At 46.1% G+C, this 12,514-nt stretch overlaps 2 protein-coding genes and 1 pseudogene across 2 annotated transcripts in view; 2 read left to right on the top strand and 1 right to left on the bottom strand.

Moving 5' to 3' along the window:
* Positions 1–285: 285 nt before the first annotated feature.
* On the bottom strand, positions 286–540 carry LOC102843216 (NADH dehydrogenase [ubiquinone] 1 alpha subcomplex subunit 3-like). Its single transcript, XM_006899087.1, has one exon. The coding sequence runs from the start codon at positions 538–540 to the stop codon at positions 286–288; it is 255 nt and encodes an 84-aa protein (XP_006899149.1).
* Positions 541–1,872: 1,332 nt separating this feature from the next.
* Positions 1,873–5,445, top strand: LOC102849440 (annotated as a pseudogene).
* A 1,713-nt stretch (positions 5,446–7,158) lies between these two features.
* LOC102849037 (asialoglycoprotein receptor 1-like) overlaps positions 7,159–12,514 on the top strand; it is a 37,518-nt gene continuing 32,162 nt past the window's right edge. The window contains exons 1-2 of the mRNA XM_006899166.1: positions 7,159–7,241; positions 7,400–7,470. Coding sequence (XP_006899228.1) covers positions 7,159–7,241; positions 7,400–7,470 — 154 coding nt within the window. The remainder of the gene's footprint in view (positions 7,242–7,399; positions 7,471–12,514) is intronic.

The following is a 12,514-nucleotide window of genomic DNA, read 5'->3' as shown; positions in this document are numbered from 1 at the left end:
CAATTTTTGCCTTTCAGTCACTATTAACTATTAATGCAGCTTGATTACATGTTTGATCAATTTCTGACTTCAAAAGTTGGTAGAAAGCCTCAATTTCCCCCTCTTTTGTATTACTTGTTGGTGAATATATCGGAATAATAGTCATATAAAATAGTATACGTGTATGTGCATGGATAGTATCCTGTCACTCACAACGTTCTACTTCAGGACAGACCTTGAAATTGCCTTTTTTTCCCCTCAGGTTTTTATTGGGGGCTGGAGGCGGGGTTCCATCCTCGGAGGTGCTCACAGTTTCTTCAGCCACTCCAGGCTGGGACCCAGGGAGTCCTGGGGGTGGCTGGGCATGTCAGGCATGTTCCCATCATCTCGGAGGGGCACTGGGTAGCTGTAGGGGGTGATCTCGTTGATCATGGAGGCATATTTGGTGTAGGGGCTTAATGAGGGCAGAATTACAGCGAGACCCACGATGGTGAAGGACACGACCAGCACCGGCTCCTTGGCCCAGGCATTCCTGTGGAAGGCTGCGAGTTTGGTCGCCATGGTGGTCTTGGCGGCAGCAGCAGCAGCAGCCAAAATTGCCTTATTTAGCTATGAATGCAGCACCATTCTTCCTCAGTTCTTCATTCCTGGCATAATATAGCACATGATTGAATCACCCCTAATTTACCTGCATTACCCAATACAATGTAAATGCCACACAAAGAAGGAGCACTTTAACTTTCTCTTAACTTTGCAGAGGTTGCCTTGACCACTTAATTACCTTTTTTTCCTGAATATTGTTTATCCATGGTTTATTGAATCCCTGACTATGGAACCCATGGATAACTATTTACGTAATAATGAGATTGTTGGACCATATGGTATCTCCATTTCTAATTTTCATACCATTTTCCCCACAGTGGTTGTACGATTTTACAATTCCACCAGCAGCATATCTCCCCACGCTCTGACCATCACGTGGTTCTATGACAATCGTTATTGCTAGGGTGAGATGAAAACTTTTTTTTTCCATCTATCTGCTGCAAGTGGCTTTTCAAGGACTCATTATTTCAGAAGTGGATGGGCAGTCCTGCTTCCTAGTTTGCCATAGGCTGGGGCTCCACTGGAACCTGCCCACCAAGGGTGATCCTACTAGTACTTGAAATACAGGTGGTAGAGTTTTCAGCATCACAGCAACATTCAATCTACCACAGTGTGACATGCTGACAGATGTGTGGGAGAGACCATCATGGGAAAGCTTAGGTTGAAGCTGAAGAAAATGAAAATAAGTCTATAGGAGCCAAAAGTGTATAAAAAAACCTTGAGTATATCCCACTTGAACTTAGAAACCATATCAAGAACAGACTTGATGTATTGAGCCCTAACTAATCCTTAGAGGCCAAAGGAGTTGTGAGATGACACCGAGGGCATCATCTATGAGGAAAACAAAAGGTCATTAAAAAGACAGGAAAGGAGGGAACAAGGTTGTGATCGTAGGAGTTGATGTCGCCTTTTCTTCCACGCTTCATCTCTGCAACTTTCACAGAGCCTCCAACATTGTTATGCTGGGGCAGAGCAGCTGAAGGTTTACCAGTTCTGTGATCCATGGAAGCTACTATGAGGAGGGCTCAGGGAAGAATTTGCCAGTTTTGGTGGAAAACAAGAGGCAGTTGCTGAGTATGATGACTGTATACTTTGGGTCAGGATTTGCTGCACCTTTATAATGAGACACCAACTGCTTAAGAAATAAAGATGTTGGCGGCTGCTCTTGCTGCTGCCGGTGCTGCCTTGGCTGCCTTCGCTGCCCGCCTCCACCCCGCCATCGCTCGCGCTGCTGCCGAAGCCATCACCGCTGCCGAACCGGGCCCTTGACTCTGTGCTCTATCGCTCACCATGGCGGAAGCTCACCAGGCCGTGGCCTTCCAGTTCACCGTCACCCCAGACGGCATCGACCTCCGCCTAAGCCACGAGGCCCTGAAGCAGATCTATCTCTCAGGACTTCACTCCTGGAAAAAGAAGTTCATCAGATTCAAGAATGGAAGAATCATCACGGGCGTGTACCCAGGCAGCCCCTCCAGCTGGCTCATTGTGGTGGTGGGCGTGATGCCAACCATGTATGCCAAGATTGACTCCTCGCTGGGCATCATCGCAAAAATCAACCAGACCCTCGACAGGAAGGACCACATGGGGCCAGACGAAGAACGTGGTGAGCGGCGTGCTGTTCGGCACGGGCCTGTGGGTGGCCCTCATCATCACCATGCGCTACTCCCTCAAGGTGCTGCTGTCCTACCACGGCTGGATGTTTGACCCGCACGGCAAGATGAGCCGCACCACCAAGATCTGGATGGGATGGTGAAGGTGTTTTCCTGCCGGAAGCTCATGCTGTACAGCTTCTAGACCTCGCTGCCTCGCCTGCCCGTCCCTGCGGTCAAGGACACCGTGAGCAGGTACCTGGAGTCAGTGAAGCCCTTGATGAAGGAAGATGACTTCAGGCGCATGACCGAGCTGGCCCAGGATTTCGCTGTCACTCTGGGGCCAAAATTGCAGTGGTACTTGAAGCTCAAATCCTGGTGGGCAACGAACTACGTCAGTGACTGGTGGGAGGAGTACATCTACCTCCGAGGACGGGGACCCCTGATAGTCAACAGCAACTACTATGCCATGGACTTACTGTATGTGGTGCCCACGCACATCCAGGCGGCCAGAGCGGGCAACGCCATCCACTCCATCCTGCTCTACAGACGCAAGCTGGACCAGGAGGAGATCAAGCCCATCCTGCTCCTGGGCTCCACCATCCCGCTCTGCTCCGCGCAGTGGGAGCGAATGTTCAACATGTCCCGGATCCCAGGCGAGGAGACAGACACCATCCAGCACGTCAGGGACAGCAGGCACATCGTGGTGTACCACAGAGGCCGCTACTTCCAAGGTCTGGCTGTATCACGACGGCCGGCTGCTGAAGCCCCAGGATATCGAGCAGCAGGTGCAGCGGATCCTGGACGACCCATCCGAGCCCCAGGACGGGGAGGCCAAGCTGGCTGCACTCACTGCCGGGGACAGGGTGCCCTGGGCCAAGTGCTGCCAGACTTACTTTTCCCGTGGGAAAAACAAGCAGTCTCTGGACGCTGTGGAGAAGGCCGCGTTCTTCATCACGCTGGACGAAACTGAGCAAGGCTACACAAAGGAGGACCCCATCACGTCCATGCACAACTACGCCAAGTCGCTGCTGCATGGCCAGTGTTCCGACGGGTGGTTTGACAAGTCGTTCACATTCATCGTCTTCAAAAACGGCAAGATGGGCATGAATGCGGAGCACTCGTGGGCGGACGCCCCCATTGTGGGCCACCTGTGGGAGTACGTCATGTCCACTGACTGCTTCCAGCTGGGCTACGTGGACGACGGCCACTGTAAGGGGGACACCAACCCCAACATCCCGTACCCGACCAGGCTGCAGCGGGAGATCCCAGAGGAATGTCAAGAGGTGATAGAGACATCCCTCAACGCTGCAAGTCTCCTGGCCAACGACGTCGATTTTCACTCTTTCCCGTTTGACACCTTCGGGAAAGGTGCAATCAAGAAGTCGCAGACCAGCCCGGATGCCTTTGTCCAGCTGGCCCTGCAGCTCGCCCATTACAAGGACATGGGCAAGTTATGCCTGACATATGAGGCCTCCATGACCCGACTCTTCCGAGAGGGGAGGACAGAGACCGTGCGCTCCTGCACCACTGAGTCCTGCAACTTCGTGCTGGCCATGGTGGACCTGCACCAAACGGTAGAACAGCGGCTCAAGCGCTTCAAGATCGCCTCTGAGAAGCACCAGCTGTTGTACCATCAGGCGATGACCGGGGCTGGCATTGACTGCCATCTCTTCTGCCTCTATGTGGTGTCCAAGTACCTGGCTGTCAACTCCCCGTTCCTCAAGGAGGTCTTATCTGAGCCTTGGAGGTTGTCAACCAGCCAAACCCCTCAGCAGCAAGTGGAGCTGTTCGACCTGGAGAGGAATCCAGAATATGTGTCCAGCGGCGGGGGCTTTGGACCGGTCGTTGACGATGGTTACCGGGTGTCCTACATCCTTGTGGGAGAGAATCTCATCAACTTCCACATATCTTCCAAGTTCTCCTGCCCTGAGACCGACTCTCACTGATTTGGGAAGCACCTGAAACAAGCCATGGCGGACATCATCAGCCTCATTGGGTTCAGTTCTAACTCTAAAAAGTAATTCCATTTGTGCTGCTGCGGAGGGAGTGAGCTCTTCTCACGAAAACCAAACAAAAAGTCCATATTAATCCTGAGGGTAGTTTGGAGGGGGGGGGATTGCTCTTCCAAAAAAAAACACGGAAGTCTTTGTGGCAAGGGTTTGTCATTTTTGTTTCTCTAGAATAGTAGTGAAGTCTAACTCTGCCACTTCCGGCCATGCCTTTGCACCACTGAGGGGTCTCTCCAGGACCTGTGCTCAAGTCCCCCAAAAGTCAGGGCGTCGTCGGTGTCTGTTGAATGACTGGAATGTGACTTCACATCTGGTGGAAGCAGAAGCCACAGGCCCCCTGGGTTGTGGCTGCATACCTGGGCCTCAAGGGCATCTCTTTCTAGAGCATCTGTGTGTTTGCTTTGAGAGCAAAGTGCCCTTGCTAGCTGAGCGTGCTGTGCTTCCAGCACAGGCTGTTCCCAGGGCAGCCCTGCCCTTCTCCGGTCAGGCATTCAGTGTTTGCTGCTGCTGTTTTTGACAAGTAGTGGTCATGTCTGTAGTTTTCCTGACCTGGTATGTCTTCAAAACCCAGTGCCTTAAACACAAAAGGCCCTAAATCCATGGGAGACTGTGACAGATCTCTTGTGGAATTGAGTGTGTGGCTCCCTCCTCAGTCGAACTGAGTGCAAACAGCCCCCTATCTGCTTTCCCCAGTGTTTGCCTCCTACCCACCCATACCAAGACCCTTCTGAAGGCAGCTGTGCTGGGTCCCCTCATTGGAAGGCCTCCCTTTCACAACTGAATACTAGAACTAAGAGGCAACAATCCAGGGACAGAAGGACAGTGTGTCCTGGGTTCCCCAGAGAATAAACTAGAACGTGTGCCTTGGGGATGCGGTAACTTACCCAGGCAGCCAGTGAGGAGAGCCTAAGACTTACCCCAAGAAAGGAGCAAAGCCAGGAATCCTTGATCCCACCTTGGGAGAGAGACTACCACTCCAAGGGTGTCAGGCCACCACCAGGCACAACGTCCTCGCCAAGCTGGACCCACCAGACACAGTAACACACTGACCGTCCTGCAGTATGGGATGCAATAATCAGGTGTCCAGGAATGGCATTCCCATGGCTCCGGGCCGCCATGACAAGCTTGCACACCCACAGCTGTAACTGTATTTATTCTCGTGACCACTTTGGTTCTTGCTGTGGGGCTGTCTCCCTGGGTTTCTGCCGTCAGGTGCCACAAGCGTGGGGGCTGAGCTGGGGAGCGGCCAGGTGCAGATGTGATGCTTGCTAAACAACATAGGCATCTCTTACGGATGTATATTTTGTAATGTAAAAATCCCACTGAAATGGACCAAAGATGTTTCTCCCCCTTCTAAAAACAAGAAAGGAAAATAAGCTGCAAAAATAGGAACCACAGTAACCACCCTCCCCTGTCCCTCTGTGGCTCAAAGTCATCAGCTTTGGGGCGAAACGTGGCTTCCAATCAAATGCCGCAGCCCGCCACCACCATCACAGGTCGCAGCCAGACTGCTGTCAGGACCACTGACTCGTCTCATCCCGACTCCACAGCGGCAGTGGGCGTGACGTGTCCTTGCACTGTTGTGGGTCTTCAGTGTCTCGTCAATCAGCGCAGTTATCAAGGCAATTTTATACTCCTTATCAGATGAAGAGTGGGTTCCACTGAGCAGGGGTGGGGGTGAGAGAATTCTGTACTTAACGCGGGCCTTGTCACAGTCCTGACGGAGCTGTTGGCCACCCTTGGCTGTGGCCAGTCCAGTCACAGTACATAGACTCTGATCTCTGGTGTGTAAATAGTAGAAACACACAGTGTGAATGTAGGTTCTCATTAATAAAATTATTAATCTGTCAAAAAAAAGAAATAAAGATGTTTCAGTTCATGTATGAAACGATAAGAAGAGGAGCATTTTAAGAAATCCAACCTCTGAAGAATGGCTCAAACTCTGTTGAGTACATAATATTCTTCTTATGTTTGTAAATAAACTTATCTACATGAATCCTGATGCCTCTTCTGTGAAATATGGAGTGTGTTAATAGACCATGTGCTTAGTTTTTATTTTTGTAATATTTCAGTAGTAATGGTTTCTTTATGAAAATATGTGTATAGTTTGGTTGTTTCCTGGTCTTAAACTGTGTGATTTTATTTAATTTATTTATTCCTAGACCAGAACTTTGTTGATAGTTTTATGTTACAAAAAACAAATATAAAATTTTGGTTTTCCTATAATTATATGTATAGTTGGGCTTTGTTTTTTTTTCTTTTCTACTTAAAGGAGGAGGATTTACATTGATATAAACTGGGGATTTCCCCCCCTCCATGTGTGATGATTATTACTCATGAGGAAAAACAATAGTGCATATATTTTCAAGTTTGGCTAATCACATTTCCAAGGTTTTCACTTTCCTTAGGTCTATAAACCTAAAACTGAAATTTTTGCCATGACATCTAACCAGTATTAATTTAGTTAGACCAAATAAAACTAGAATGTTAAAAAAAATGAAAAAAAAAAAAGCCAGAAAGAGATCAGAAGGAACTATGAAACTAGTCCTTGGCTCAGAGATGCTAAAATGAAAACAAATGAAAGATTTACTTTTGAACTCAGAGATACTAAAGTAAAAGAAGGAAATAAAAGAGTTACACAGACAATTTTGTGGTTCAAATCCACCAGATGCTGTGCTGAAAAAGGATGGACAATCTCTTCCTGTACCAGTCAGATTTGATTTGACGGTACACACATAATAAATAATAACATTTTTTTAAAAAAAGAGTTACACAGACAATTTCAAAGGGCAGCTTGAGAAGACAAAGCAAGTAGAGTGGAATGTGTAAAACTTAAAGATAGAAAACCAAAGAAAAGAACAAACGGAAAGAACTGAAGAGAAAATTCAATCCTTGAATTGCAATGCTAAAAGTCAGTATGGGTAAAATATTGAATGACACAGAAAGCATCAACAGCTCGGATCCTCGCTTCCAACATGACGAAGAAAAGGAGAAACAACGGTCGTGCCAAAAAGGGCCGCGGCCACGTGCAGCCTATTCCCTGCACGAACTGCGCCCGGTGCGTGCCCAAAGCAAGGCAATTAAGAAGTTCGTAATCCGAAATATAGTAGAGGCAGCTGCTGTCAGGGACATTTCCGAAGCGAGTGTTTTCGACGCCTATGTGCTTCCAAAGCTCTATGTGAAACTGCACTACTGTGTGAGTTGTGCCATTCACAGCAAGGTCGTGAGGAACCGTTCTCGTGAAGCCCGAAAGGACCGGACACTTCCACCTAGATTTAGACCTGCAGGTGCTGCCCCACGACCACCACCAAAGCCTATGTAAGGATTTGATTCCTTAAAAGGCTGAAGAAAAAACTCGTCTGAAAATAAAATGGAAATTACACTTTAAAAAAAAAAAAAAAGAAAGCATCAACAGATGATGTAAGGAATACATAGAATCACCATACCAAAAAGAATTGGCTGACACCAAACCATTTCAGGAAGTAGCCTATGAAATCAATAACCAAAGATAATACAGGGAGAGATCTGAATTATACTGAAGACAGTTAAAAATGTTGCTATTGTACCATTGAGTCAGAACTTACTCATAACTGACTCTCAAGAAAGATTTTAAAGGCAGTGAATCTCATGAGAGGAGATTGCTCATCTTTTTTCTGAGGTGGATTCAAACCACATGCCTTTGGGTTGGCAGTGCAACTACTCACCACTAAGCCATTTTTTGTTAGGTGTGGTCAAGTCAAATATGACTCATAGCAACTCTATAAACAACAAATCTGAACCTTGCCCTATCGTATACCCTCCTCATCATCTCTGACACACTTGAGCCCACTGCTGCAGTCACTGTGTCAATTTCTTTAAAGGTTTTCCTTGTCTTTGCTGACTCTCCACATTTCCAAGCATGATGTTCCTTTCCAAGGAATAGTTCCTCCTAACAACACGTCCAAATATGAAAGAGGAAGCCACTGTTGTTATGTGCCGTTGAATTGACTATGACTCATATAGACCCTGTCTGTGCACAATAGCTCTGAATCCTGCTCTAGCCCAAGACAATCTCATTGTCTCTAACACACTTACCTGTATTACCCCAGTTATTGTGTCAATCTATCTCTCCTGCACTGTCCCTTGATCCTTTCAAGTCTGATAAACTTTCTCCAAAGACTGGATAACACTGGCAACATGCCCAAAGTATGTGAGAAGGAGTCTCAAAATCCTTGTCTCCAAGGAGCAGCTTGGTTTCACCCTCTCCAAGACAGACCTGTTAGTTCTCTTGGCAGTCCATGATACGTTCAATACTCTTCACCAGCACCACAACTCAAAGACATTAATTCTTCTGTTATCTTTGGTCATTGTCTAGCTCTCTAATGCATAGCAAGTAATTGCAAAGACCATGGCCTGGATCAGGTGCACCTTAGTCTCTACACTGACCTTCTTGCTCTTCAATACTCTGGAGAGGTCTCTGACAGCAGATTTCCCTAATGTAATTTTTCTTTTAAATTCTTAACTTCTGATACCAAGAGTGTTGATTGAGGAAGCCACTAGGTCCCAGAAATTGATGGAATGCCTTGCAGTATTCACTTGTCTATGCCAAAAAAATTTGAAAGATAACTACCCGGCCAACTGCCAAAAAAAGAACTATGCTTTTTCCTCATTTGAAACCCCCCTACAAAGAACTCATATCCAATGGAATGTGGAAATTACCAAGCAATATAATTATTATCACACAAGTAAAATTCCACTAAGCACTTCTCATTTAAAAAACAGCTGGCATTACTAACAGAAACCCAACCAACAGCTGGCACAGAAAGCACATCCTCAGAAAACAGCCAATAATTCAAATGGGATACAGAAGTTGTGGCATGAAGGATATTATTGCTGATGTTAGATGAATCTTGGCTGAAAATGAGAATCCCTGCAAGATTTCTTATTGTGTTTTACTGACTATACAAAAAAACCCAAAACATTTAACTATGTTGTTGTTATTATGTGCCATCAAGTCACTTGTGACTCATAGCGACCCTTTGTACAACAGCCATAAACCCTGCTCTGTCCTGAGCCAATCTCACTGTCTCCGACACACCCACACCGATTATCCCAGTCACTGAATCAATCCGCCTCATAGAGGGTCTTCCCCTCCTGCGCTGTTCCCCCACCCTCCCAAGCATGATGTCCCTCTCCAAGGACCAGTCCCTCCCTACAACATGATCAAACTATGTCAGACGAAGCCTCAGAATCCTTGCCTCCAAGGAGCAGCCCGGTTTAACCCTCTGCAGGTTGAACCTGTTTGTTTTCCTAGCAGTCCATGGTACCCCTAATACTCTTCTCCAGCACCACAGCTCAAAGGCATCAATTTTCCTACTATCCTCCCTAGTATAGCTTGTATCAGGTGCCCCTTAGTCTCCAGAGTGACACCATTTCTCTTCAGCACTTTGGAGAGGTCCCTAACAGGAGACTTTGCCGTCGCAATGCATCTTTTGATTTCCTGGCTGTTGGTGCCCTAAGTGTTGACTGTGGAGCCAAGCAAACTAAAGCTGTGAGCAATCTCAATCTCTTTACCATCCGTCCTGATACTGCCAATTGGTCCAGTGGTGAGAGTCTTTGTCTTCTTGATATTGAGCCTCAATCCATATTGAAGGCTGCAGTCCTTGACCCTCTGCAGCAAGCACTCAGGTTCTCCTCAGTTTCAGCAAGCAGGGTTGTGTCATCTGCATAACGCAGATTGTTGATGGATCTTCCGCAAATCCTGATGCCACATTTCTCCTCATAGAGCTCAGCCTCCCGGATAATCTGTTTTGCATAGCTCTGGTAGCCTAGTGGCAAGAAACTGCACTGCAATCCCAGAGGTATATGGTTTGAATCCACCAGACGCCCTGCTGGAGAAGGAGGGGCAATCTCCTCCTGTACCAGTCAGATCCGATTTGACAGTACACTAAAAAAAAAATTAAAAAAAAATTTAACTACATAGAACATAATAAATCATCAATAACATTGAAAAGAATGGGAATTTCAAAATACCTAACTATGCTCCTGTAGAACTGTGCACTAACCAAGAAACAGTCCTTCAAACAGAGCAAGGAGATAATGCATGATTTAAAATCAAGTGTTTGCATCAGGGTTGTATGCTTTGATCATACCTATTACATCTGTATGCTGAGCAAATAATTTGAGAAGTTGGACTATATGGAGAAAAATGTGGCATCAGGATTGGAGGAAGATTTATCATCAATGTGATATGCAGATGACAAAACATGCAAAAAATAAAGAAGACTCAAAGCATTTACTGAAGATAAAAAAATATAGCATTCAATGTGAATTACATCTCAATGTCAAGAAAACAAAAATCTTCACAAGTGGACCAATAGGTAACATCATGACAGATGGAGAAAAGATTGATGTTTTATTTGGATCTACAATCACCATCCATGGAAGCAATAGTAAAAAAATCAGAATAGGTGTTGCCAACCACGAGCTATGTTATTAAAGACTTGAATGCTGCTTTCTTACTAAAGATTTCAGCAGAGTTTTCAGACAAAATGGATTATAAAATTTGGTGATCTCCTTCTGAAAGTCAGCCAGTGACACAATGGCTCACAATGCGAAAAGCAAGCAATGGCTCTGTGATCACAAAGGTGTGTTCTAAGTCATCGGGGGATGGATAACTGGCCAGCAGTTTGTTATATTATGCATGGGACCACTATTCTCTGGAAAGAAACATTATACTTGGAATAATGGAGGGTCAATGATCCTCAATGAAATGGATTGACATGGTGACTTCAGCAATGGGCTCTTGTTGTTGTTATGCGCCCATTGAGTCACTTGAGACTCATACCGACCCTATGTACAACAGCTCTGAACCCTGCTCTATCTTGAACCAATTTCATTGTCACCAACACATCTACCCCCATTACCCTAGTCACTGAGTCAATCCATCTCATCCAGGGTCTTCCTCTCTTGCACTCTCCCTCCACCCTTCCAAGCATGATCTCCTTCTCCAAGGACTGGTCCCCCTGGCCATATGCCAGGATATGTCAGATGATATGTTAGCTGAAGCTTCAGAATCCTTGACTCCAAGGAGCAGCATGGTTTCACCATCTCCTCGACAGGCTTATTTGTTCTCTCAGCAGTCCAAAGTAAATTCAGTATTCTTTTCCAGCATGACAACTTATAAGCATTGGTTCTTCTATCTTCCTTAGTCGTTGTGAAGCTTTTTGATACATTGAAAGTAGCTGTGAAGACCATGGCCTGGATCAGGCACATCTTAGTCTCTAGAATAACATCATTGCTCTTTAGCACTCTGGAGGAGTCCCTGACAGCAGATTTTCCCAACACAATTTGTCTTTTGATTTCCTGGCTGCTGGAACTAAGAGTGTTGATTGTGGAGCCAAGCAAGCTGAAGCTGTTAAGAATCTATCTCTTCTCCAGCTATCATGATGTTGTCAGTTGGCCTAGTGGTGGGCTTTAGTGTGTAGGAAATGCTGAGACTGACACAACATAGGACAGGGTTCAGGTCAGCTGTTCGTAGGATCACTATGAGCTGTACTCAACCTGACAGCATCTAACAACAACAACAACTATGATCAGCATCAGTTAATAACAAGAACACAGAGAATATAAAGTGACTTTCAAATGTTAAACCAATTTAAATGGTCACAGCAATGTCTTTGAGCAGAGTAGAGATGGCGATAAAGGTGCAAATAGGGTGAGGTTTCCATCTGTTGATCTGTTGTTCTAGGGACGCTGTGAGTAGCAGTAGTCAATTGTGCTGTTCTCCATTGAAGCAGTCTGTCACTTTTCAACAAAACTATGTTTCACTTTAATAAAATCTAGAGTTTTCTCTCCCTCATCCTGGCAGACGCGAAGGTCTCTTGCTGTGAGTAGTCCTGAGGAATTGAAATTTGGAACGTCAATATTTATGTTCCTCTGGAGTCACCTCAGGTCAATCTAGACCGAACTCCACTCTTTTTGAGTAAAATTCCTTAAAACTTTTTTGGTTGTTTGGAAAACCAGAAAATGATGGCAAATTCACAGTAAATTACGTTTGACTGCTCCCTAGTGGTGGTCCTAAGTAAAATAGCTCCTGGATTAATTCTCTCCCGCCGTTTTCAGTTAAGTACAACTGTTGTTGTTGTTGTTGTTATGTACCGTAGAGTTGTTTGCGACTCACAGCGACCCTATGTACAACAGCTCTAAACTCTGCTCTGTCCTGTGCCAATCTCATTGCCTCCGACACACTCATCCCGATTGCCCCAGCCACCGAATCAATGCATCTCCCAGAGGGCCTTCCCCTACTGCACCTGCCTTCCACCCTCCCAAGCGTGATGTCTCTCTCCAAGG

Source organism: Elephantulus edwardii, unplaced genomic scaffold, assembly GCF_000299155.1.
Source record: "Elephantulus edwardii isolate Elephantulus edwardi_28Jun2011 unplaced genomic scaffold, EleEdw1.0 scaffold00246, whole genome shotgun sequence".
In the NCBI taxonomy this organism is placed as follows: Eukaryota; Metazoa; Chordata; class Mammalia; order Macroscelidea; family Macroscelididae; genus Elephantulus; species Elephantulus edwardii.
This window is presented reverse-complemented; position numbering and strand designations above follow the sequence as displayed.